General features: G+C 43.3%; 2 protein-coding genes across 6 annotated transcripts in view; one reads left to right on the top strand and one right to left on the bottom strand.

Annotated features, from left to right (window-relative positions):
* Nucleotides 1-234: 234 nt before the first annotated feature.
* RPL6 (ribosomal protein L6) lies at nt 235-5,335 on the bottom strand. 4 transcript variants are annotated; one of them, XM_069558316.1, is made up of 7 exons: nt 5,261-5,335; nt 4,104-4,337; nt 3,916-4,014; nt 2,439-2,582; nt 1,863-1,911; nt 883-1,067; nt 235-426 (listed from the first exon to the last, which is right to left on the bottom strand). In XM_069558316.1, the coding sequence occupies exons 2-7, from the start codon at nt 4,335-4,337 to the stop codon at nt 274-276; spliced, it is 864 nt and encodes a 287-aa protein (XP_069414417.1). In that variant the 5' UTR covers nt 5,261-5,335; the 3' UTR covers nt 235-273. The 4 variants fall into 4 exon arrangements, with proteins under 4 accessions (XP_069414417.1, XP_069414416.1, XP_069414418.1 ...); XM_069558315.1 differs by having other exon boundaries at nt 5,101-5,298; XM_069558317.1 differs by having other exon boundaries at nt 4,894-5,280.
* An 18,335-nt stretch (nt 5,336-23,670) lies between these two features.
* The window catches only part of PTPN11 (protein tyrosine phosphatase non-receptor type 11), a 67,830-nt gene continuing 64,254 nt past the window's right edge, over nt 23,671-27,246 (top strand). The window contains exon 1 of one of the 2 annotated variants that reach the window (XM_069558140.1): nt 23,671-23,943. In XM_069558140.1, the coding sequence (XP_069414241.1) occupies nt 23,930-23,943 (14 nt within the window). In that variant the 5' untranslated portion in view covers nt 23,671-23,929. The remainder of the gene's footprint in view (nt 23,944-27,246) is intronic. The other variant, XM_069558141.1, reaches the window with a different exon arrangement.

The following is a 27,246-nucleotide window of genomic DNA, read 5'->3' as shown; positions in this document are numbered from 1 at the left end:
TACAGACTCATTCAGTGATGACTGGGGAAATCCCACTGTTTTGTATTGGTACGTGCCTGGCGAAAAAGCTGAAAAGACACTAAGGAAGCTAAGAATGCTTATCCGAAGAGGAGACTCCTCTGCAGTTTACAGCCCCCAATCCCACTCCTTTTAATAGAGGCTAATGTCCCATTAAGTTGGCTATAAGTCATACCACACCTAGAGGCAGATCAAAAAAAAAAAAAAGACACAAAGGAAACGACAAGTTATTTAATTAGGTTCTTTGCAAGAAGTTCAGAATACTACTTTGTGAGGATAAATTCCATTTGTGAGAGCAAACACAGAGCGGAGGTAGCCCTGGAGCTGAGGGACAGCTTTGATTCTTCGCAGAATTTGCGAGTCCACAGCCTTCTGGTCAACCTTGCGCTGCTCTGTGATCTCGTATTTCTAAAGAAAAAGAAAAATCATTAAAAAAAACTCGGCCCAAGAACCAAACTCCTCATAAGAAATCCTCTTTCACAAGTACTCAGTTCTGGGGATATTCAGAAGGCAATTCTGATAATCCTCTTTGGAGAGCTGTGAAACATAACCTATTTTAATATATAACAACCAGTTTTACCCTTTTGCCTACTTTTATATAATATAAAAGGATAAATGATCTATAATTCCCAGGAAAACAGTAGTTCACAGAGTTTCATCAAAACCTCAGGCTTCTGAATTGAACTCCTAGCTGCCAACTAGGAATCCAGCACACTACCATTTATTATTATTTAATATTATTTCCCAGATATTCCTCACTCGTTATTTACAGCCTTTCTTTTTAACAGTTCTTAACCTTATTTATTTTTACTCCCAACAGAGGAGCCAGAGTTACCAAAGGCAAAGACAGAAATAGCAGCTTACCTCTCTCTCTGTGTCGAAGATCTCACCCTCCTGGTGTCTGGGTTTACGCAGCTTCTTCTTCTTGAAATAAGTGTCAGTGAGATATTCCGGAATTTTCACACCACTGATATCGATTTTGGTGGAGGTGGCAATGACAAATTTCTGGTGTGTTCTACGCAGAGGAACTCGATTGAGGGATAGAGGCCCTGGGGGTGGGGGAGGATCAATATAATGAGGGAAAGGAGCAAATGGTCAAGACCTGACTGGATTTGAAAAAAATATCTGCTGACAAAGGTTCTAGCTTTTTTCTAGGTCAGAAGAAATTCCAAACTGCTTTCCACTGCCAGCATCAAGGCTTTTTTCAAGAGGTGTGGCTTCCCCCCATCCCTCACACCTTAAGTTACCCAGACCACCCCTCCCATCTTTAAGTTACGCAGACCAGGAGAGAGCAGAGTTACTCATACAGGTTGGTTAAAAAAAAAAAATCACCAGTGCCTCATGAAAAATTCAAACTGAGGACTTCTAGGAACTCCATCCTGGGGCCAAGTGGCAAACCAATCACAGGCCTTGTACAGTATTCCTTGGAATTAGCAGACAAACACTCTGCATTACAGGTGGCAATTACTTTATGATATGCCACATTATCATAAAGTTAAATACCTGCTCCCTTAGAATGCATTTGTACACAGGCAATGAAATAGGCTGAAGAATCTCATGGCACTGAAACCTCTACTTAGGTTCCCACCTAAGCAAAATGTATACTTCAGGCTTTTAAAAACACAATTCAAGAGAGTAGTTTCTAAGAGTTTTCATCACAAAGAAAGAACTTTTAAACTTGTCTACTATGGTAATTATTTCATAATATATATATTAATAAATCAAATCATCATATTGTACACCTTCAACTCCTAAGAGTGATGCATATAAGTTATTTCTAAACAAAACTGAAGATAGGGAGAGCTGCAAATTTCAAAGAATACTAAATCCAAGGACTTTCTTACCAGTCACAAGTAGCAAGCCACTGCCCAGCTGCTTCAGGAAAACGACCCTCTGTAAATTAAAAAGAAATGTTACATGGCTTCACAAATAAAACCTGACTTCTAAATTAATCAAATCACAGACTAACGTTGTTAAAGCAAATTTCTACCTGTGTATAGATACAACAGTTCTGGAAGGAATTATACCAAACTACTAACAGGGGTGACTCTAGGATATAAGCAGTAATTCGGTGTGCCTTTTTTAACTTAGCAGCCACCACCTTTAACAATGCAAATAAATATCCTTCAACTCTAATTCTATCCCTGCAATTTCACTCTAAGGAAGTAACTCAAACATTTTTTGAGTACAGGGACACCCGAATCATTTGTAACTAGTATTACCAAAAACAGGAAAAGGTACTCACTTATCTGTTATAGACTAGACACATAATGCTAGGGACTGGATTGTTGGTTCTGTTATGGAGCATCCCATCTCGCCCACGGGACCTCCTGCTGCTAGATGCAGTTAACACAGGCAAACCAATCCCATCCCAAGTGCCAGCGTATTCGGATGCAGTAACTCCGGGCAGCTGAACTCACCTTGCCTCTGTGGCGCCCAGTGAGGATGATCAGAATGGTCCCAGGAGTGATGCTGGCACGCAGCTTCCTCACATGCTTACTGAAGGGTTTTTTGCCATGACTCAACAGTTTCCGAGGCACATCTTCCGTAGGGTAATACCTAGGCTGGAGAAAGCCCATAGGTCCAACTTATTAAAGTAAGCTAATCAAGTCAGTAGAGCTGGTTCTTGGGTAGGTAAAACCTTTACTACAGTCTTGCAGTTAGTTGAAACACTTTTGTTTACACTATTGCATTTCACTTTTAAGATTTTAAAAGTAGAAAAGGTCAGTGCTGCTTTATTAGCTTTTCATGCAAGAACACAGGGTAGAAACTGAGAGAGCTGTGTGTTCAAGCAGAGGGAAAGATCCAGCAAGTAAATCTGGGGTCAAACCAAACTTTAGTGTACTGCATGGCTTATGCACTGTCGTGCAGCAGCCATTCTCAAGCTTTTCTAAGGTTTCTGACTCTGCTGTAAACCACATTTCAGAAAACAAAGGCCTGACACATTCTGTTTGCTATGAAAAAACCAAGGCTTGTTTTCCAATTAAAATATGTTCACACACATCACACTAACATGCATGACTTCCACATCATTCACAAAGAAAAACAAACTGCATAGAACCAAAGATACTAGCTTAGATCATCAAGACTGCCAGTTCATTTATTATAAAAATAAGACCCCACAGACAAGTAACAGACCCTATGACAAGTAACTCACAACAATCTATCATTTTAGTGGACACTTCTGCTTTTACCACAAACATGAATGGCTAACAGAAAAATCAGCTCACAAAACCTTTGATAAGAAGAAATCAAAGTGCCATTTTTGCTCTTGTGCAGTAATATTCAACTGCGCAGAGTGAAATACCTCTGGGAATAGTCCCATAATGGAAATCAGAGCAAACCTTTCTTTTTCACAGAGAAAATGTTGTGTCTTGAGCATGGTAAAGAGGGGCCAAGAAACACAGCTTTAGTGGACAAACGTTCTATAGGTCTGGCCGCATTTCTAGGCTCTGTGCAGGGTAAATTTCACAAACCCGAGACGCGAAACTTTATTCCAGCTTTATAAGAAACAAAAGCGCAGAGAAGTAACTCTGCTGAGGAATAGTAATAAGTGAACTCGCTCAGTCCTGTCGGACTCTTTGCGACCCCGTGGACTGTAGCCCACCAGGCTCCTCCATCCATGAGATTCTCCAGGCAAGAATACTGGAGTGGGTTGCCATTTCCTTCTCCAGGTGATCTTCCCGACCCAGGGATGGAACATAGGTCTCCCGCACTGCAGGCAGATGCTTTAACCTCTGAGCCACCAGGGAAGTAATAAAGCCAAGTCATAAACCCAAAACTTGCTACCCTCCATTAGTAATCCTCTGGTAAACACAAACTTCCAGAACCTTGAGCACACACAAAAATGCTCACAAGATACAACTCAACTCCCAACTTAAGATCTCCAAATCTTACCATTTTGCGAAGTTTGACCACTCGGGTACCACCGTTCTTGTCGCCACCAACTGGTTTTGTGACAGTAGCAAGGGCACGAACCTTCTTTTTCTTTTCGACCTATGAGGAGACAAACACATCACAAAGTCAGAGGCAGACAAACATTTTAAGCTTAAGAAAATGCCCGATGAGTTCCCCTCATCCCTTACCTTGGATTTAGGTGCTGAATATTTTCTCTTGTACAAGGCCTTTCTGGAGTACATGGCTGATCGGGAATATCTGCCAATTCCTCTGACCAGGACAGGATTTCGGCTGCAGTGGGGCTTCCCCTTCTTAACCTTCTTCACCTTTTCCACCTTTTTAGCCTTCTTGCCAGCATCAGCCTTCTTGGCTTCAGGTTTTTTCTCCTTAGTATCTGGCTTCTCAGCCTTTTCACCCGCCATCTACCAACACATTTTTTTTTTTTTAAGGCATTTCACCAGTTATCCCATAGCTATACACTGACAGGCCTCCCAAACTACAAGTTCTCATCCTCCAAGTAGCTAAAACGTCCTTTTCAGTCTTCCCACTCTTAAGATACAGGCCTTCCTCCTAATCCCACCTTTGCAACAACATCCGTAATGCTGTAATTTTTAGGTTGTCTCCCACAATACACTATAACCTCTTCGACGAGCCGAAGACACCTCACGCCCGTTAAGTGTTTGCTGCATATTTTGATGTCACAGGTCCTTATTCCATTATTTCTATTTTGCAAATTAAAAATTCTAGGCACAGGCCAAAACAATTTCCAAAGCCAGGAAGCAGCGAAACTCTAACTTGAAATCGCTCGCTTTCAGGACTGTTCTTACCAGACTGCCTCATTCAAGAAATTCGGTTTAGGAGGCGAAGACACACACACACTAAGTCCAAACTAAGCCCTGAGAGAAAAAAACGCAAAGCCCCGGAGCAGACTTCCGGCCCGCGGACTGGGCAAGAGGAGAAAGCAGCATTTGGCCTCACCCTCAAATCCACAACGTGGCAGAGACAAACTAGGTTGCGTATTCTGGAACCCAGATTGGGGATTCCGGAGCGCGCGCCGCCGCTCTAGTCCCTGCGGCCCCGCTAGTCCGCTACGAATCCCTGGAAGGGCCCTGTTTCCCCAGTACAGGAAGGTGGCGAGCAACCGGAGCCTCTACAACATTCCACCTCACCCTCTTCGTACCCTACCGTAAACCCAAGAGAGAGAAATGAAGCGTCCGGGAGGCCTCTCAGAAGGCCCCGAGGGTGTCTGACCCCTGCAGATGTCGACTTGATACCCTCTCGGCTAGGATGGCGAAGGATTGGGATCTTGAAATCTAGTCCTGAAGAGACATACCACCATTCTTACCTTGCAAGATGGGAAAGAGAACTAAGATCCTGGCTTCCGGTCTATAAGGAATGAGTTTCACTTCCTTCCGGGTCTGAGGCATTATGGGAAATGTAGTTCAGCCTCTTTGGTACTGTATACAGGACTGATTTTCTCAGGAGGCGAAAGTGGAGAATACGTTTTCTGAAAATGCTTCATTTTATAGACTGGTAGAATTCTCAGAGTACTTTTGGGAACGGGCCTAAAGTTGAAACTTTTATTTTGCCTACCAAAGATATTAGAAAGCATTACCATTTTAAATAGTAAGAAAGTATAGATGAATGGGTATATCTTTCCTTTTGTCCTTTGCTTTTTGTCTCTCTTCTTTTCACAGCTATTTGTAACGCCTCCTCAGACAGCCATTTTGCTTTTTTGCATTTATTTTTGTTCAGTTCAGTTCAGTCGCTCAGTCGTGTCTGACTCTTTGCGACTCCATGAATCGCAGCACGCCAGGCCTCCCTGTCCATCACCATCTGCCGGAGTTCACTCAGACTCAAGTCCATCGAGTCCGTGATGCCATCCAGCCATCTCATCCTCGGTCGTCCCCTTCTCCTCCTGCCCCCAATCCTTCCCAGCATCAGAATCTTTTCCAGTGAGTCAACTCTTCACATGCGGTGGCCAATCTTAATCCCTGTCTCCTGTACAATGTCACGAACCTCCATCCATAGTTCATCAGGCACTCTGTCTGTTAGATCCAGTCCCTTAAATCTATTTCTCACTGCCAGTGTATAGTCATAGGGATTTGATTTAGGTCATACCTGAATGGTCTAGTGGTTTTCCCCACTTTCTTCAATTTAAGTCTGAATTTGGCAACAAAGAGTTCATGATCTGAGCCACAGTCAGTTCCCAGTCTTGTTTTTGCTGACTGTATAGAGCGTCTCCATCTTTTGGCTGCAAAGAATATAATCAATCTGATTTTGGTGTTGTCCATATGGTGATGTCCATGTGTAGAGTCTTCCCTTGCATTGTTGGAAGAGGGTGTTTGCTATGATCAGTGCGTTCTCTTGGCAGAACTCAATTAGCCTATGCCCGGCTTCATTCTATACTCCAAGGCCAAATTTGCCTGTTACTCCAGGTGTTTCTTGACTTCCTACTTTTGCATTCCAGTCCCCTATAATGAAAAGGACATCTTTTTTGGGTGTTAGTTCTAGAAGGTCTTGTAGGTCTTCATAGAACCGTTCAACTTAAGCTTCTTCACCATTACTGGTCAGGGCATAGATTTGGATTACTGTGATATTGAATGGTTTGCCTTGGAAATGAACAGAGATCATTCTGTCATTCTTGAGATTGCATCCAAGTACTGCATTTCGGACTCTTTTGTTGACCATGATGTCTACTCCATTTCTTCTAAAGGATTCCTGCCCACAGTAGTAGATATAATGGTCATCTGAGTTAAATTCACCCATTCCAGTCCATCTTAGTTCGCTGATTCCTAGAATGTTGATGTTCACTCTTGCCATCTCCTGTTTGAGCACTTGCAATTTTCCTTGATTCGTGGACCTAACATTTCAGATTCTTGGGCAATATTGCTCTTTACAGCATCAAACCTTGCTTCTATCACCAGTCCCATCCACAACTGGGTGTTGTTTTTGCTTTGGCTCCATCCCTTCTTTCTTTCTGGAGTTATTTCTCCACTGATCTCCAGTAGCATATTGGGCACCTACCAACCTGGGGAGTTCCTCTTTCAGTATCCTATCATTTTGCCTTTTCTTACTGTTCATGGGGTTCTCAAGGCAAGAATACTGAAGTGGTTTGCTATTCCCTTCTCCAGTGGACCACATTCTGTCAGACCTCTCCACCATGACCTGCCTGTCTTGGGTGGCCCCCCACAGCATGGCTTAGTTGCATTGAATTAGACAAGGCTGTGGTCCGTGTGATCAGATTGGCTAGTTGTCTGTGATTGTGGTTTCAGTCTGTTTGCCCTCTGATGCCCTCTCTCAGCGCCTACGATCTTATTTGGGTTTTGCTTATCTTGGACGTGGGGTAGCTCCTCTCTGCCACTCCGGCGCTATTGCAGCCACCACTCCTGCACCGTGGACCCATTTGAAGGACCCATCTGAAGGACCCATCTGAATGTAGAGTTCCAAAGAATAGCAAAGAGAGATAAGAAGCCTTCCTCAGAGATCAATGCAAAGAAATAGAAGAAAACAATAGAATGGGAAACACTAGAGATCTCTTCAAGAATATTAGAGATACCAAGGGAAAGTTTCATGCAAAGATGGGCTCAATAAGGGACAGAAATGGTCTGGACCTAACAGAAGCAGACGATATTAAGGAGAGGTGGGAAGAATACACAGAAGAACTGTACAAAAAAGATCTTCATGACCCAGGTAATCATGATGGTGTGATCATTCACCTAGAGCCAGACATCCCGGAATGTGAAGTCAAGTGGGCCTTAGGAAGCATCACTAAAAACAAAGCTAGTGGAGGTGATGGAATTCCAGTTGAGCTGTTTCAAATCCTAAATGATGATGCTATGACAGTGTTGCACTCAATATGCCAGCAAATTTGGAAAACTCAGCAGTGGCCACAGGACTGGTAAAGGTCAGTTTTCATTCCAATCCCAAAGAAAGGCACTGCCAAAGAATGCTCAAACTACCACACAATTGCACTCATCTCACATGCTAGTAAAGTAACGCTCAAAATTCTCCAAGCCAGGCTTCAGCAATGTGTGAACCATGAACTTCCAGATGTTCAAGCTGGTTTTAGAAAAGGCAGAGGAACCAGAAATCAAATTGCCAACATCTGCTGGATCATGGAAAAAGCAAGAGAGTTCCAGAAAAACATCTATTTCTGCTTTATTGACTATGCCAAAGCTTTTGACTGTGTGGATCACAATAAACTGTGGAAAATTCTTAAAGAGATGGGAATACCAGAACAACCTGACCTGCCTCTTGAGAAATCTGTATGCAGGTCAGGAAGCTACAGTTAGAACTGGATATGGGACAACAGACTGGTTCCAAATAGGAAAAGGAGTATGTCACGGCTGTATATTGTCACCCTGCTTATTTAACTTATATGCAGAGTACATCAAGAGAAACTCTGGGCTGGAGGAAGCACAAGCTGGAATCAAGATTGCCAGGAGAAATATCAATAACCTCAGATATGCAGATGACACCACCCTTATGGCAGAAAGTAAAGAGGAACTCAAGAGCCTGTTGATGAAAGTGAAAGAGGAGAGTGAAAAAGTTGGCTTAAAGCTCAACATTCAGAAAACTAAGATCATGGCATCCAGTCCCATCACTTCATGAGAAATAGATAGGTAAACAGTGGAAACAGTGCCTGACTTTTTTGGGGGAGAGCTCCAAAATCACTGCAGATGGTGACTGCAGCCATGAAATTAAAAGATGCTTACTCCTTGGAAGGAAAGTTATGACCAACCTAGACAGCATATTAAAAAGCAGAGACATTACTTTGTCAACAAAGGTCCGTCTAGTCAAGGCTATGTTTTTTCCAGTAGTCATGTATGGATGTGAGAGTTGGACTGTAAAGAAAGCTGAATGCCAAAGAATTGATGGTTTTGAACTGTGGTGTTGGAGAAGACTCTTGAGAGTCCCTTGGACTGCAAGGAGATCTAACCAGTCCATCCTAAAGGAGATCAGTCCTGGGTGTTCATTGGAAGGACTGATGTTGAAGCTGAAACTCCAATACTTTGGCCACCTGATGTGAAGAGTTGACTCATTTGAAAAGACCCTGATGCTGGGAGGGATTGAGGGCAGGAGGAGAAGGGGACGACAGAGGATGAGATGGTTGGATGGCATCACCGACTCAATGGACATGGGTTTAGGTAGACTCCGGGATTTGGTGATGGACAGGGAGGCCTGGCGTGCTGCGGTTCACGGAGTTGCAAAGAGTCGGACATGACTGTGAGACTGAACTGAACTGATAGACAGATGAATGAGCTTCCCAGGTGGCGCTTGTGGTAAAGAACACACCTCCCAATGCTGGAGATGCAAGAGACATGGTTGGATTTCTGGGTCTGGAAGATTCCCTGGAGGAGGGCTTGACAACCTGCTCCAGTATTCTTGCCTGGAGAATTCGATGGCCAGAGAAGCCTGGTGGGCTATAGTTCACGGGGTCCCACAGAGTTGGACAGGACTGGAAGGACTTAGCACATAGATGGATGAAGGACTTATCCTAAATAAAGTGAAACCTATCCGATGAAAGGCTAGATGGGAACCTTCCAGGGACATTTTCTCCACAATTACCTAAAGCCTGTATCGCCTAATCAGACTACAGCCTGTGCTCAATGACAGCAGGTCTAAAAAGCTAGAATTTGTTTTACTGTATTTATTGAAATATAGTTGATTTACAATGGTGTGCCAGTCTTTGGTGTATGACAAAGTGAGTCAATTTACACATACATACATTATTTTAAAAATATTTATTTTTCATTATGGTTTATCCCAGGAGATTGGGTATAGTTCCCTTTGTGATACAGTAGTAGAAAAGGCTAGAATTTAAAACCAATGAAGTACATTCCTGCCCTTGAGAACACATATTCAAGGAAAAAACAAACAGAGAAATGAATAATTATAAGTTACTTCTTCTGGCGGATTTAGGAAAGTTTTGCAAAAGAGTTTGGTTTTGCATTGGATTTGGAAGACTAGATACAAATTTAGCAGATGGAAGTGGCAATTGGTACAATAAATGGAGGGGGCATGGAGGCATCAAGGGGCATGGAGGCATCAAAGAGCATGATTGTTTGTTCCCTCCACATTCCCTCCCTGGCCACTTTGCCCTGTTTCTTCATTTCTAAAATGGAAAAAAAAAAAAAAGGAGATAACCATAATATGTATCTCACAGAATTGTTGGGAAGATTAAATAAGTTAATATATACAAAATCACTAAGTATGGCATTTTATGCATGGAAAGGGCTAAATAAATATCTGTTCTTGTTGTCACTGCCACCAGCACCATCATCACCATCTAGGTCATAGCTGTGAATGATGTAATGGAGCAGGACCCTGTGGGGTCTTACTACGTGCCAAGTATTCTGCTAAAAACTATACACCAGGGGTGGGAAGAGCAATGCACCTAGCACTGCTTTATGTATCTTGCCTTATTTCATTGAATCCTCCTGACAGCCTATAGAGGATACTATTATGGGAAAACTCGGACTCAAAGAGGTGCAGTAACTTGCCCACAGCATGGATCAGATTTCAGAGAGTGCGCTCTTAACCAATAGTCTGTGAAGATTAAAGAACTGATTAATGAAGATGAATAAGACAGCTTGCTGTGCATATTAATAGAATTAAAAATAAGAAGTTATTATCTCTTGCAAAACCAATAGCACGGTACATCTTATAGCGTTTTGTGTGTGTATGTATGTTTTAAACTTCACTGCAGCCCTTAAGGTAACATGTACACAATACAATATCTTTCAGCTTGAAGTTTCCATTCTCTTCCGTTTGCTGTTGCTGGTGGCTAGAGCTTTATGCCTTGCTGTATACAAACCACTTGCTTCAATGCTGTGTCCCTGAGAATAATGTAGCCTTTTCTGGTTTCAGGTGACTAAGGACACAAATGCAGTGATCAGATGCTTACAAAGGTCTCAGAAATATCAGTGGGATACTTCTGACCACAGTAGAGGCAGAGTTGCCACGTATGTTGAAACATGGGGCTTCTACCCATGTCTGCCTTCCACATGGGTTAGGATGAATAAAATCCTAATAGGCTGCATTTAGAACCAGTAACTAAAAGTGGGGTCTGGCTACTCACTGCTCAAAAGACATTAAAGAGTCAAGGTTGGCAAAGAGGAAAGTTTGCTTTATTTTGGATGCCGGCAATTCCTGTCCAAAGGCTGACTCTCTAACCCAACAATTGGGGGCAAGAGTTTTTATAGGCAGAGGGAGGGAGCTATGTGTATAAATAGCAGTCAGCTCTGGTAGTCCTCTTGAAATTGGCCTGACCAGCATCATCTTTAACTAAGTACAGTTGGTCTTCAGTTCCAGGGTTGATTTGTTCCCATTTTCTTGAGGTCGGTTCTCGGAATTGTGACAGCTTGTTTCACGGCTTCAGTCTGGTCATCGTGTAGATAAGTTCTTCCACCTGGTGGGGGTTTTAGACTCTATAAGACAGCTCACAGGATGTGGCTCAGAATACTATCTACAGCCTTTGAGAAGGAACTAAAGATCCTTGACTTTGCTTACAGACTAAACTATTATTGTTTTGTCCTGTTTGACTGCTTTTCTTTGCTTCTGCATTTTCTCAGTTCTCTAATTAAACGTGTTCTTTGTCTAAAGTTTTTCTACAGATGAAAGGCAAGTTGAGGCAAGGACCGTAGTGTCCTACTCCATTTCATACCCATTCAGGATTATTCACTGTCCAGGCATGTAATTTTCTCCAGGAAGAGCTGACACTGGTTTTTTTTTTTGAGAATGGGAATGTCAGCACATTTATTTGCTCAGCTTCTTAAGAAAAACACCTCTTAGAAACTGCTACTTCAGAAAATGTATCACAACGAATAAAGTGCAGAATGGCTTACTTGAACCCCTCAAAAATTCTGACAGTCTCAGAGACTTTCTCCTAGTGATGACTCCAAAACGTTTCTTAAATGACTTGCCATTGACACAAAAATATAATGAACTCCCTCTAGTGTTTTGTTTCGGTATTGCAAAATTTAGCATTCACTGTGCTGGGCCTTAGTCACTCAGTTGTATCGCCTCAGTTGTGTCGGACTCTTTGTGACCCCATGGACTGTAGCCCACCAGGCTCCTCTGTCCATGGGTATTCTCCAGGCCAGAATACTGGAGTAGGTTGCCATGCCCTCCTCCAGGGGATCTTCCTAACCTAGGGATCAAGCCCAGGTCTCCCGCACTGCAGGCAGATCCTTTACCGTTTGAGCCACCAAGGAACCCCTTAGTTGGGCAAAACATTAATATCATCATTCTGTTATAGAGTAAACAGTATGATTAAGCACCTGGTTTTGCCATCTATAAGGAGGTCATAAATTTGTTCAGCAGTTTATTAATTACAATGTAAATATTTGAAGCCTCAATGCAAGACTTTAACACGATGTAGGACTTTAACATGAAAGAACTGAGGTTTGATTGCAATAAATGGCTTATCCAAGGTCACACATACATTTACATTGAATCCTATCTCTTTGAGCTACTGGAAAACAGAAAACCAGCGGGCAGTTGTGCTACAGAAAGAGTACTACTCTTCTAGCCAGGGATCATTTGTTCTCTGACTTTGTGATAAATCTCTGCACGTGAGTTATCTTATTTTTAAAATGGAGGATGATATTGACAATACTAATAATCACTCCCTTAATGTTAATGTTAAGGTTAATAGCGGTTCACTCCCTCACTCAATTTTCTCATAAGGAAGTTCATGCAAGCACCATTAAAACAGACCACCCTGTAAATAAATTGTCTACCAACACAGTAACTGACTAAATACTGAACATCCACACTGTGGAATATTATGCAGATATGGAAAAGCGTGAGTTACATCTCAGTGTGCTGTCCAGTATGGTTCAGTTCAGTTCAGTTCAGTCGCTCAGTCGTGTCCGACTCTTTGCAGCCCAGTGGACTGCAGCACGCCAGGCTTCCCTGTCCATCACCAACTCCCAGAGCTTGCTCAGACTCATGTCCATCGAGTCAGTGATGCCATCCAAACATCTCATCCTCTGTCATCCCCTTCTCCTCCTGCCTTCAATCTTTCTCAGCATCAGGGTCTTTTCCAATGAGTCAGTTCTTCACATCAGGTGGCCAAAGTATCGGAGCTTCAGCTTCAGCATCAGTCCTTCCAATGAATATTCGGGACTGATTTCCTTTAGGATTGACTGCTTTGATCTCCTTGCAGTTCAAGGGACTCCAGCATTACAGTTCAAAAGCATCAATTCTTCGCAGCACAACTTTTTTTCTTTCTTTCTTTTTTTTTTTATACCTAACACAATGTAAAGTGAAAGTGAAGTCGCTCGGTCGTGTCTGACTCTTTGCGACCCCGTGGATTGTAGGCCACGAGGCTCCTGCGTCCATGGGATTTCCCAGGCAAGAATACTGGAGTGGGTTGCCATTTCCTTCTCCAACAACTTTCTTTATAGTCCAACTTACCTCCATACATGACTACTGGAAAAGCCATAGCTTTAACTAGACAGACCTTTGTAAGCAAAGTAATGTCTCTGCTTTTTAATATGCTGTCTAGGTTGGTCATAGCTTTTCTTCCAAGGAATAAGTGTCCAGTATGGTTGCATCAGCCAAATGTGGTTATTAAGCACTGGAAATGCAGCCAGTTCACACTGAGATTTCACACATTGTCTGTAAGTGCAAAATACACACTGGACTTCAAAGGGTTAATAAGTAAAATAAAATAATGTAAAATAGTTTTTATATTTGATATTATTTTGGGTTAAATAAGCATATTTTTACAAACTTATTTTACCTGTTTCTTTACCTTTTTACGTGTGACTACCTGAAGTTTTGGGGATTCACAGGTGGCTCAGAGGGTAAAGAGTCTGCCTGCAATGTGAGAGAACAGACTTTGATCCCTGAGTCAGGAAGATCCCCTGGAGAAGGAAATGGCAGCCCACTCCAGTACTCTTCCCTGGAAAATCTCATGGACAGAGGAGCCTGGCAGGCTCCAGTCCATAGGGTCGACAGAGGATGAGATGGTTGGATAGCATCACTGACTCAATGGACATGAGTTTGGGTGGGCTCCGGGAGTTGGTGTTGGACAGGAAGGCCTGGCGTGCTGCAGTTGATGGGGTCGCAAAGAGTCAGACACGACTGAGCGACTTCACTTTCACTTTCTTTCACTAGAAGTTTTAAAATTACATATATGGTATGCTACTATGTATAAAATAGATAACTAATGAGAACTGACTATATAGCATAGGGAACTCTATTCAGTGCTCTGCCACCACAGAACAACTTCTCTAAATGGGAAGGAAGTCCAATAAGGAGGGGAATATATGCATATGTAAAGCCGATTCACTTTTCTGTACAGCAGAAGCTAGCACAACATGATAAAGCAACTATACACCAAAGAAACAAATAGATAAAATCACATATATATGGCTATTTTATTTGTATGGACAATCAGTGCTGGTCTAGAGTTCAGTTCAGTTCAGTTCAGTCACTCAGTTGTGTCCAATTATTTGCAACCCCATGAACTGCAGCACACCAGGCCTCCTTGTCCAACACCAACTCCTGGAGCCCACCCAAACTCATGTGCATCGAGTCGGTGATGCCATCCAGCCATCTCATCCTCTGTCGTCCCCTTCTCCTCCTGCCTTCAATCCCTCCCAGCATCAGGGTCTTTTCAAATGAGTCAACTCTTCACATCAGGTGGCCAAAGTATTGGAGTTTCAGCTTCAATATCTGTCCTTCCAATGAACACTCAGGACTGATCTCCTTTAGGATGGACTGGTTAGATCTCCTTGCAGTCCAAGGGACTCTCAAGAGTCTTCTCCAACACCACACTTCAAAAGCATCAATTCTTTGGCACTCAGCTTTCTTCACAGTCCAACTCTCACATCCATACATGACCTCTGGAAAAACCATAGCCTTGACTAGACGGACCTTTGTTGACAAAGTAATATCTCTGCTTTTTAATATGCTGTCTAGGTTGGTCATAACTTTCCTTCCAAGGAGTAAGCATCTTTTAATTTCATGGCTGCAGTCACCATCTGCAGTGATTTTGGAGCCCCCCAAAATAAAGTCCATCACTCTTTCCACTGTTTCCCCATCTGTTTGCCATGAGGTGATAGTACCAGGGTTTGGGTGAACTCCAGAAGTTTGTGATGGACAGGGAGGCCTGGTGTGCTGAGGGTCATGGGTTCGCAAAGAGTCGGACACAATTGAGTGACTGAACCGAACTGAACTAAACTGATGGGACCAGATGCCATGATCTTAGTTTTCTGAATGTTGAGCTTTAAGCCAACTTTTTCACTCCCCTCTTTCACTTTCATCAACAGGCTCTTGAGTTCCTCTTCACTATCTGCCATAAAGGTGGTGTCATCTGCATATCTGAGATTATTGATATTTCTCTTGGCAATCTTGATTCCAGCTTGTGCTTCCTTCAGCCCAGCATTTCTCATGATGTACTCTGCATATAAGTTAAATAAGCAGAGTGACAATATACAGCCTTGACATACTCTTTTTCCTATTTGGAACCAGTCTGTTGTCCCATATCCAGTTCTAACTGTTGCTTCCTGACCTGGATACAGATTTCTCAAGAGGCAGGTCAGGTGGTCTGGTATTCCCATCTCTTTAAGAATTTTCCACAGTTTATTGTCATCCACACAATCAAAGGATTTGCCATAGTCAATAAAGCAGAAATAGATGTTTTTCTGGAACTCTCTTGCTTTTTTGATGATCCAGCAGATGTTGGCAGTTTGATCTCTGGTTCCTCTGCCTTTTCTAAAACCAGCTTGAACATCTGGAAGTTCATGGTTCACACATTGCTGAAGCCTGGCTTGGAGAATTTTGAGCATTACTTTACCAGCATGTGAGATGAGTGCAATTGTGTGGTAGTTTGAGCATTCTCTGGCATTGCCTTTCTTTGGGATTGGAATGAAAACTGACCTTTACCAGTCCTGTGGCCACTGCTGAGTATTCCAAATTTGCTGGCATATTGAGTGCAGCACTTTCACAGCATCATCTTTCAGGATTTGAAACAGCTCCACTGGAATTCCATCACCTCCACTAGCTTTGTTTTTAGTGATGCTTCCTAAGGCCCACTTGACTTCACATTCCAGGATGTCTGGCTCTAGGTGAGTGATCACACCATCGTGATTAACTGGGTCTTGAAGATCTTTTTCGTACAGTTCTTCTGTGTATTCTTGCCACCTCTTTTTATATCTTCTGCTTCTGTTAGTAATGCCCATTATATTTTAAGAGGAAAAAATATCAGAATCTTATTTTTTATATGTATACACATATATATGTACATATATATACAAATGTACGTGTATGTTCAAATACATACTTATTATTGTTGTTGTTCAGTTGCTAAGTCATGTCTGACGTTTGTGATCCTATGGACTGAAGCATGCCAGGCTTCCCTGTCCTTCACTATCTCCAGCAGATTGCTCATATTCATGTCCACTGAGTCACTGATGCTATCTAATCACCTCATCCTCTGCCACCATCTTCTCCTTTTGCCTTCAGTCTTTCCCATCATCAGCGTCTTTTCCAATGAGTCGGCTCTTCCCATCTGGTGGCCAAAGTATTGGAGCTTCAACTTCAGCATCAGTCCTTCCTTCTAATGAATATTCAGGGTTGATTCCCTTTAGAATTGACTGATTTGCTCTCTTTGCTGTGTCCAAGGGACTCTCAAGAATCTTCTCCAGCACCACAGTTTGAAAGCATTAATTCTTCAGTGCTCAATCTTCTTTATGGTCCAACTCTCACACGACTACTGGAAAAACCATAGCTTTGACTATATGGACCTTTGTCAGCAAAGTGGTGTCTTTACTTTTTAAGGCACTCTCTAGGTTTGTCATAGCTGTCCTTCCAAGGAGCAAGCATCTTTTAATTTCACAGCTGCAGTCACCATCCACAGTGATACATATTATGAACCCATAAATATATATGCACACTAAGACTCTATTTTTAAAAATCCCTATATATGTTATGTGCGTGAGTGAGTGTGGGTGTGGGCTATGTGTGTTTGTATAGGTATAGAAAAAAGTATGGAAAGATACACACCAAACCATTAACTCTGGTAGGGGTTTGGGAAGGGAGGGTGTATACATTGTAGAGCAGGGAAAAATCACTGTTTTATTTGATCTGTTTCAAGGAACTTGTATTGTTTTTGTAGCTGAGGAAGAAATTAAAATAAAGTATATCTAAAGGAATATTTGGTTCCAAATAGGAAAAGGAGTACGTCAAGGCTGTATATTGTCACCCTGCTTATTTAACTGATATGCAGAGTACATCATGAGAAACGCTGGGCTGAAGGAAGCACAAGCTGGAATCAAGATTGCCAGGAGAAATATCAATAACCTCAGATACGCAGATGACACCACCCTTATGGCAGAAAGTGAAGAGGAACTAAAAAGCCTCTTGATGAAAGTGAAAGAGGGGAGTGAAAAAGTTGGCTTAAAGCTCAACATTCAGAAAACGAAAATCATGGCATCTGGTCCCGTCACTACATGGCAAATAGATGGGCAAACAGTGGAAACAGTGGCTGACTTTATTTTGGGGAGCTCCAAAATCACTGCGGATGGTAACTGCAGCCATGAAACTAAAAGACGCTTACTTCTTGGAAGGAAAGTTATAACCAACCTAGATAGCATATTCAAAAGCAGAGACATTACTTTGTCAACAAAGGTCCGTCTAGTCAAGGCTATGGTTTTTCCAGTGGTCATGTATGGATGTGAGAGTTGGACTGTGAAGAAAGCTGAGTGCCAAAGAATTGATAGTTTTGAACTGTGGTGTTGGAGAAGACTCTTGAGAGTCCCTTGGACTGCAAGGAGATCCAACCAGTCCATTCTGAAGGAGATCAGTCCTGGGTGTTCATTGGAAGGACTGATAGTGAAAGTGAAAGTGAAGTCGCTCAGTCGTGCCCGACTCTTTGCGACTTGTGGACTGTAGCCGACCAAGCTCCTCTGTCCATGGGATTCTCCAGGCAAGAATACTGGAGTGGGTTGGAAGGACTGATGGTGAAGCTGAAACTGCAATACTTCGGCCACCTGATGCGAAGAGTTGACTCATTGGAAAAGACCCTGATGCTGGGAGGGATTAAGGGCAGAAGGAGAAGGGGACGACGGAGAATGAGATGGCTGGATGACATCACTGACTCGAAGGATGTGAGTTTGGGTAACCTCTGGGAGTTGGTGATGAACAGGGAGGCCTCATGTCATGCGATTTGTAGGGTTGCAAAGAGTCGGACATGAGTGAGTGACTGAACTGAACTGAACTGAACTGAACTGAACTGAACGGAATGTTTATTAAGCTTGTCCATGCCTGTGCTAGGCTCTGGGCATAAAAAGATGAAGACAATGAGTTTAAGAAGAGCTCCTGATCTAGGGGAAGAGACAGGAAATCAACCAACAATGTTAGGGACTGACAGAGGCATGAACAGGCAAATCCCAAAGTTTAGGGAGAGTTTTTTTTTTGTTTCTGCTTTCTGTTCACATTAGTTCCCCAACCAGGGATTCAACCTGGGCCCATGGTAATGAAAGCACAGAGCCCTAACCCCTGGGCATGCTCAGCTGATCACTCATGTCTGATTCCTTTGTAACCCTATGGACTTGTAGCCCGCCAGGCTCCTCTGCCCGTGGGAGTCTTCATGCAAGAATACTGGAGTGGGTGGCCATTTCCTACTCCAAAGGATCTTCCCGATGCAAGGATCAAAGCTGCATCTCCTGCGGCTCCAGCACTGGCAAGCGGATTCCTTTCCACACTGAGCCACCTAGGAAGCCCCCTAACCACTAGACTGCCAGGGAATTTCCAGGGAGAGGTTTCTATTTTATTTTGAGGAAGTAGTCAAGGGATGTGTGCAGTGAATGTTTCCTAGAGGAGCTGATTGAGTTGGAGCTGAATCTTGCATGACGTTCAGTTTCCCAGATGGAGATGAACTTAAAGGGTATTTAATTAATTAATTAATTTAAAAATTTTACTTGACTGTACTGGGTCTTCGGTGCTGCAGGGAGGATCTTTTAATTGTGCTATGTGGGATCTAGTTCCCTGACCAGGGATAGAACCAGGGCCCCTTGCATTGGGAATGTGGAATCTTAGCCACTGAACCACCAGGGAAGTCCCCTAAAGGATATATTATTAAGAAGGATTAAATTTTGAAAGACAAGGATACAAGAAACAGCCAGAGGCCTTTGGAAACTACCAGATTATGTGAAGAAGTTGAGGTAAATGAAACTGACCAGGTAGGCATAGTTCATGTTTAGAAGTGCCCCATGGAAGAATTTTCACTCACAGTAAAGGCTTTGAACTTCTTTCATGGAAAGGACATGACTAGATTTGTATTGTAGAAAGATCATTCTAGCTGTTGAATGCATAGAACATAGAAGATACTGGGGGAGCAATGGCTTCTTCACTCACACAGCTTACAGCTTGGGAATTCCCTGGCTGTCCAATGGTGACTTGGCACATTCATCGCTGTGGCCTGTGTTCAATCCCTGGTCAAGGAACTAAGATCCTGCAAGCCATGTAGTGCGTCCAAAAGAAAAAAAAAAGCTTACAGTTTACTTTTGAAAAGAGACTAATGATAACCAGCATTTATCACATGCTGACTTTGCCAGGCACTGTTCTAAGTACTTCATAAACATTAACTCTTTTATTTTTTATGCTTACCCTACAGTAGGTGCTGGACTGGATGAAGCACAATCTGGAATCAAGATTGCCAGGAGAAATATCAATAACCTTAGATATGCAGATGATGCCTCCCTTATGACAGAAAGTGAAGAACTAAAGAGCCTCTTGATGAAAGTGAAAGAGGAGAGTGAAAAAGTTGGCTTAAAACTCAACATTCAGAAAACTAAGATCATGGCATCTGGTCCCATCACTTCATGGCAAATAGATGGGGAAACAGTGGAAACAGTGTCAGACTTTATTTTTGGGGGCTCCAAAATCACTACAGATGGTGTTTGCAGCCATGAAATTAAAAGACGCTTCCTCCTTGGAAGAAAAGTTATGACCAACTGAGACAGTGTATTAAAAAGCAGAGACATTTGCTGATGAAGGTCCATCTACAAAGCTATGGTTTTTCCAGTAGTCATGTATGGATGTGAGAGTTGGACCATAAAGAAAGCTGAGTGCCGAAGAATTGATGCTTTTGAACTGTAGTCTGGAGAAGACTCTCTAGAGTCCCTTGGACTGCAAGGAGATCATAGCAGTCAATCCTAAAGGATATCAGTCCTGAATATTCATTGGAAGGACTGATGAAGTTGAAACTTCAATACTTTGGCCACCTGATGTGAAGAACTGACTCATTGGAAAAGACCCTGATGGTGGGAAAGAGTGAAGGCAGGAGGAGAAGGGGACGATAGAGGATGAGATGGTTGAATGGCATCACTGACTCAATGGACATGAGTTTGAGTAAACTCTGGGAGGTGGTGATGGACTGGGAGGCCTGGTGTGCTGCAGTCCATGAAGTCGCAAAGAGCCAGACACGACTGAGTGACTGAACTGAACTGATGGTAGGTAGTATTTTGATCTCTCCATTTCACAGAGAAGTAAACTGAGAAACAGAGGACCCAAGTGACTCGCCTGAGGACACCCAGGCAAGCTAAACTTTGGAGATTAACAGCTTAATCCTCATATGATATTGTGTCTTAGATTTATAATGGAATGTGTTCAGTTCTAAGCTACAATAGGTGTCTTAGTATTGATCAGTCAGTCCTGTCTGATGCTTTGTGACCCCATGGACGGTAGCCTGCCAGGCTATTCTGTCCTTAGGATTCTCCAGGCAAGCATACTAGAGTGGTTTGCCATTCCCTTCTCCAGGGGATCTTCCTGTCTTAGGGATAGAACTCGGGTCTCCTGCATTGCAGGCAGATTCTTTACCATCTGAGCCACCAGGTGTCTTGGGGACCATCTAAACTGGGTTGGGAGAATGAGGTGATTCTTTCTGTTCCAGAGGAGATGACTTTTAGCCTGAGATCAGAGGCATAGACTAGAGTTCATGGGGAGGGTCAGAATCCTCCAAGGAGAGGGAGTAGATTGTTTAAAGGCCTTGAGGTGGACGAGAACATGGCTATTGAGAGGAACTGAGAGTCATTCAGCATGGCTGGATCATAGAGTGGTGGTGAGAAAAGGGGCTGGTAAAGTGAGCAGGGACCAGACCAGGTGATTGTCAAATGCTTTTAAAAACTCAAGCTGCATACTGTGCATTTTATATATGTTTTCATTTTGGGGGGGCCACGTTGCATCATGAGGGATCTTAGTTTCCCAACCAGGAATTGAACTGTGCCCCCTTCATTGGAAGAATGGAGTCTTAACTACTGGACCACTAGGAAAGTCCAGAAAAAAATTTTTTTGACCGTATTTTAAAAGCAGTGAGAATACATTGAAGTGTTCAACTGAAGGAGTGACTAGTTTTGCAGTTTAGATTACCGGGGCTATTATGTGGTGAATAGTTGGAGAGAACAAGCCTTCAGGCTTAAGGTCAGATAGGATGTTGTTTGCCATCTGGGTGGCCAGATTCAGGGGAATGAAAAGAAACAGGCTGGACAACTGCTTGTTCAAAGTCTATGGCTTAAATTGGCATATATTAAAGACAATTTTTGTAAGAATTTTTGAGTAGCATCAGTGCTGAAGAAATTAGCATACTGTATGAGAGTTCTTTGTATAGGAATGATGTGGGGAACACTGGGAGGGGAAAAAAATGAGAATTTTGGAGCTCTGCAGTTGTGGGTTTGAATTTTGGTTCTGCCATGTACTAGATCTGTGGCCTTTCATGAGTCACAGGGGCAGATTTTTCTCTGAAAAAGCTCTACCATCTCTCTCTGGTCTGAGCTCCCTCATGTCCATCATCTCCAGTGTTACAGTATTCTGACCTGGTCTCTGTTTCCAGCCTTGCCCTTGTGATTCAGTTACTGAAAGTACCCAAAGGAATACTTTTAAAGCATAGATTATATTCTTCTCTGCTTAAAATCTTTTAATGACTCTCCATTTTACTGTTCATTTATCTTGTTTTTTTTACTAGATTAAAAAAAATTTTTTTTGGCCTATGGGATCTTACTTCTTCAACCAGGGATGGAACCCAAGCCCCTTGCATTGGAAGCACAGGGAGTTAACCACTGGACTGCCAGGGAAGTCCCTACTATTTATTTCAATAGGCTTTGGACCCTATATCATCTCTACCCCTTCCTCATCTCATTTGCTGCTATCCCCCTGCATCTCCTATATCACCTCCCCATCCCCCACCTCCTGCTGTGCTCCAACTTCTCTGGAGGTTCAATCTTGTGAAGAATTTGCCTGCAATGCTCTCCCTTTTTCTTCAAATACAGAAGTCAGCCTCTAGCCTCAGAGCCTTTGCACTGGCCTCCTCCTGTACTTGAAATGCTCTTTTTCTAAATTTCCACTGACTGCTCAGGGCTTCCCTGGTGGCTCAGATGGTAAAGTGTCTGCCTGTAATGTGGGAGACCTGGGTTTGATCCCTTGGTCGGAAAGATCCCCTGGAGAAGGAAACGGCAACCCACTCCAGTACTCTTGCCTGGAAAATTCCATGGGTGGAGGAGCCTGGTAGGCTACAGTCCATGGGTGGCAAAGAGTCAGACACAACTGAGCAACTTCACTACTAGACTGCTCCTTGACTCAAATATCATCCTTAGTGAAGCTTTCCCTAAATACCCCCATTTAAAGTAATATAAAGGGCAATGGAGAAAAGAAGGGAGATGAGTATTGGGGGTATTATCTCAATTGTTTTATTTATTATCGATTACTGTAGCTCCTCCCATGAGAATATCGGGGATTTTTGTCTTTTCAGTTCACTCTTTTATCTCTATAGTGGAAAATCAGTGCCTAGCAGACAGAAAACGCTCACGTTTCCTTCTAATGATAATAGAGCTAATAATGACACACAAAAAAAGTGAAAAAGTCAAAGTGTTAGTTGCTCAGTTGTGTCCAACTCTTTGTGACTCCATGGACGATAGCATCACAGGCTTCTCTATGGAATTCTACTGGCAAGAATACTGGATTGGGTAGCTATTCCCTTCTCCAAGGGATACTCCCGACCTAGGGATTGAACTGGGATTTCCTGCATTGCAGGCAGATTCTTTACCATCTGAGCCACCAGGGAAGCCCCAATAACTACAGGAGAGAGTGAGTAAAAGTCGCTCAGTCGTGTCCGACTCTTTGCAACCCCATGGACTATACAATTCTTGGCATTCTCCTGGCCAGAATACTGGAGTGGGTAGCCTTTCCCTTCTTCAGGGGATCTTCCCGACCCAAGTATCGAACCAGGGTCTCCTGCACTGCAGGCGGATTTTTTACCGAGAACTTATTAAACAGACCAGGCCTAGTTCTAAACATTTTACATATTTAATCGTCCTCATAATCCTAAGAAGAAAATACAATTACTATTCTTTTTACAGAAATCAAGGATGGAGGCTCAGAGAAATCAACTTTCCTAAGGTTCAGTTCAGTCGCTCAGTCGTGTCCGACTCTTTGCGATCCCAACCTCTTTCCTAAGGTTACACAGCAGTAAGTGGAACAACTATTTGAGGAATGAAATGAATGAAATTCGACTTCACAGCGCAGGGATGGAAATTGACGCTGTGGGAGCAGCTAGAATCAATTCACGCGACTGCGTGTAACTTTGAGCACACAACGCACGGTTTAACGCCAGGATCTAAAGGAGAATGAGAAGGTCCTTTGGGAACAGCGCGGCAGAGGCTCCACAGATCCACTGAACTGCCATGACCAGCCTCAGCGCAGAATGGAAGCAGGAAGTAGCGGCGGGCGTCGCGTGGGAGTGACGTCACGGAGGAGCCGGCGGGGAAGGGCGGGGGAGGAGGAGGAGGAGGAGGAGGAGGAGCGAACCGGGCTTGGGGGGCGGCTGCACAGTCTCCGGGCTCCTCAGGCCTTGAGGGGGGTCTGCGCGCGGCCGGCTGGCTCTGCCCGCCCCCCCCCACGTCCGGTCCGGAGCGGGCCTCCCTCGGGCCAGCCCGATGTGACCGGGCCCAGTGGAGCCTGAGTAAGGAACCGGTTCGTCGCGGAGCCGGAGGGCGGGAGGAACATGACATCGCGGAGGTGAGGAGCCCCGAGGGCCTAGCCCGGGCCTCGGCCCGGCCCCCGCCGCTTTCAGTCAGCTCCGCCCGGGAGGGGGCGGCTCGGCTGGGCTTCGGACTCCCGCCCGGGGTCGCGGGGCAGGCTCCGTTCCAGCCCCCTAAGCCCTCCAGGGCCCCGGGGCCCGGCCCTAGCGCGCCCCCAACCCCTCGGGTCCTCATTCATTTCCTGCCTCCACGGAGTTCCGGCTCCCGCAGCCCTGGGGATGCCCGTCAGGACGGGGACAGGTAGAGCCGCCCGGGGAACCGCGGACGCTAGCGGCTCGGCTCGGCGCGCCGCATTCCTGACCCATTGCCTCATGAGAATTGCCTCATGGTGATTCCGAAATAACCCCGCTCACTTAGGGGAGGCTCCTCGGCCCGGGACGCGGGAGGGGAGAGGAGAGAGTTGCGCGAGGCCAGGCCGATAGTCGAGCCTTTTTGGGTCACTCTGCGTTTTGCGCGCATTTGGGGGCTTTACTCAGGGTCCTTGACCACTTTGTATGCCTCTTTGCATCTTCTTCTCCCCCACCCCCCCACCCCTCACGTGCCAGAAATGGAAAAACTGACTATATCTGCAGCTATTAGAAGTATTTCCTTCCTCTGCGATCTTCGCTTTGGGAGGTGGGAGGGAAGGGATCGTATCTCTAGTTATTTTAATCCTTCACCACAACCTTAAAAGTCAGGTAACATTAATTACCTCCGTTTTACGGATGTGGAAACTGAGGCTCAGAAGAAACATACTGGTAAATGACAGGGTTTGAACCTAGAAGTCAGAAGGAAGATGAGTGAGTTAATGAGATCCTTGGAAAGTAGTATAGTAGACTATACTACTAATTGCTAACATTTATTTAGCTCTTACCGTATGCCAAACACATTTAATCCTTATAACCCTATCAGGTAGGTACTGTTATCCCGCTCTAAAGAGAGTAAATGAATTTCAGAAGTTAAGCAACTTGCCTAGTAGTTCTAGTGCTAGTGTTGGTCGCTCAGTCGTGTCCGACTCTTGCCTAAGGTCACTCAATCAGTAAGTGGTGGAGACAGAACCCCACTGTTAATTGCTATTATAACTATTGCCAATCATTTGTAAGCCTTAATTTTGTTGTTAAATATTAGTATGATTGATTGTTTTCAGATAATGATCCTGCTATTGTATTGTCATTCTGTATAGAATTCACACTGTCTTAGACATTTGGAAAACTGTTTCAAGCTGTTGGGGTTATTGACTGAGAAACTTCAAAACATTAGGAATGTCTTCTCAGAAATACACCTGCACATTATTCATTGATGGGATGAAAAGAGTGAAAGGAGAAAACTGAAAACTCAAGCAGTGAGTGATTTGGACAGGTCTTCTGGCAAGTGCTTACAGATCTGGGTAATATATAATTGCATTTCAGCAGAACAGCGTATAGCCTCAGATGTTCTAATTCTTTAGAGAGCGTTTAAATAAAACAGTTTTCTATTCTTTAATCTGTCAAATAGTCATTGAGCCTTTTGTTCCTTGTGTCTGCTTTTCCAGACAAGTAAGGATCTGCTTCTTTTAGGAGACAAAAAGTCTGGGGACTGGGGGTGGGGTAGGGGCTGGGTAGTAATAGACCCTACATTGTCCAGCTTGTTAATTTAGAAGCCAGGAAGTGTGAGAAGAGCCAAAGCAGCAAGTGGTAAAGATGACAGTTTGAAATGAAGTAATTCCTCCTCTCCTCTTCCGGCTCTCCCATACTTGTTTTGGAAGAGAAATATGTGCCCCCTAAGAAGTCAGATTATGATTGTAATGCACACACACACACACACACACAAATGATTGTAATGCACGACTTCCCAGGTGGCTCAGTGGTTAAGAATTCACCTGCCAATGCAGAAGACTCAGATTGGATCCCTGGGTGGAGAAGATTCCTTGGAGAAGGAAATGGCAACCCTGTCCAGTATTCTTGCCTGGGAAATCCTATGGACAGAGGCGCCTGGCTGTCTGCAGTCCATGGAGTTGCAAAAGAGTCAGAGATGATTTAGCAACTAAATAACAACAACAACAGTGCACACAGTTGGGGATTATTTATTATTAGTTTTCAGATCATAGGTCTTTTATTATTTTTAAACCAGCTTTATTGAGGTATAAGTGACATGCCACAAATTCCATATATTTAAGCATACAATTTGATAAGTTTCCACACTTATACACTCAAGAAACCAGCAATACAATCAAGATAATGAATATATCCGTCACTCCTGTGATGGCTCCCGGAACCCTTTATAATCCCTTCCTTGTTGCCAGGCAGACACTCTTCTGCTTTCTGTCACTGTATGTTAGTTTGCATTTCCTAGGATTTTATACAAGTGGACTTTTGTGTGTGGCTTCTTGTGCTCAGCAGAATTATAGTGAGGTTCATCTATGTTGTTGTGTATGGTAAATAGTTCCTTTTTATTGATCAGTGATATTCCACTGTATGCCTGTACCACCCTTCATTTTTCCATCCAGTTGTTGGTAGACATTTGGGTGGTTTCAGAGTTCGAAGTCAGGTGAAGTCGCTCAGTCGTGTCCAACTCTTTGCGACCCCATGGACTGTAGCCTACTATGCTCCTCTGTCCATGGGATTTTCCAGGGAAGAGTACTGGAGTGGGTTGCCATTTCCTTCTGAATGCCCGTGTTCGTGTATTTATATGGATGTATACTTTCATTCCTCTTTGATAAATCCTTATCAGTGGTATGGCTGAATCACATAGCAGATGTGTATATATATATTTAGGAGATATAATTTTTAAAATTTTTTATTGGTGTGCAGTTGATTTACAATTTTTTTTACTTTAAAAAATTATTTATTTTTTAATTGAAGGATAATTGCTTTACAGAATTTCGTTGTTTTCTGTCAAACCTCAGTATGAATCAGCCATAGGTATACATATGTCCCCTCCCTCTTGAACCTTCCTCCCATCTCCCTCCCCATCCTACCCCTCTAGGTTGATACAGAGCCCCTGTTTGAGCGCATATATATTTAATTTTTTCAGAAACTACCAAACTTTTTCAGAATGTTCCCACTGGCAGTGTATTAAGAATTGTAGTTTCTCCACATCTTGGTCAACACTTGGTGTGGTCAGTTTTTAAATTTCAGTCACGTAAAGGTGTGTCATTGTAGTTTTTTCCTATATCAGTACTTTTTAATTTAATTTACTTATTTAATATTTTAATGGAGGTATAATTGACATGTAACATTATATTAGTTTTAGGTGTACAGCATACTGATTTGATATTTATTTATTGTAATTTTAATTTGTATTTTCCCTGGTGACTAATAAT

The sequence above is a fragment of the Ovis canadensis genome, chromosome 17 (assembly GCF_042477335.2).
Source record: "Ovis canadensis isolate MfBH-ARS-UI-01 breed Bighorn chromosome 17, ARS-UI_OviCan_v2, whole genome shotgun sequence".
Taxonomy (NCBI): domain Eukaryota; kingdom Metazoa; phylum Chordata; class Mammalia; order Artiodactyla; family Bovidae; genus Ovis; species Ovis canadensis.
The sequence above is the reverse complement of the archived record's forward strand: the minus strand, read 5'-3'. Positions and strand labels throughout refer to the sequence as shown.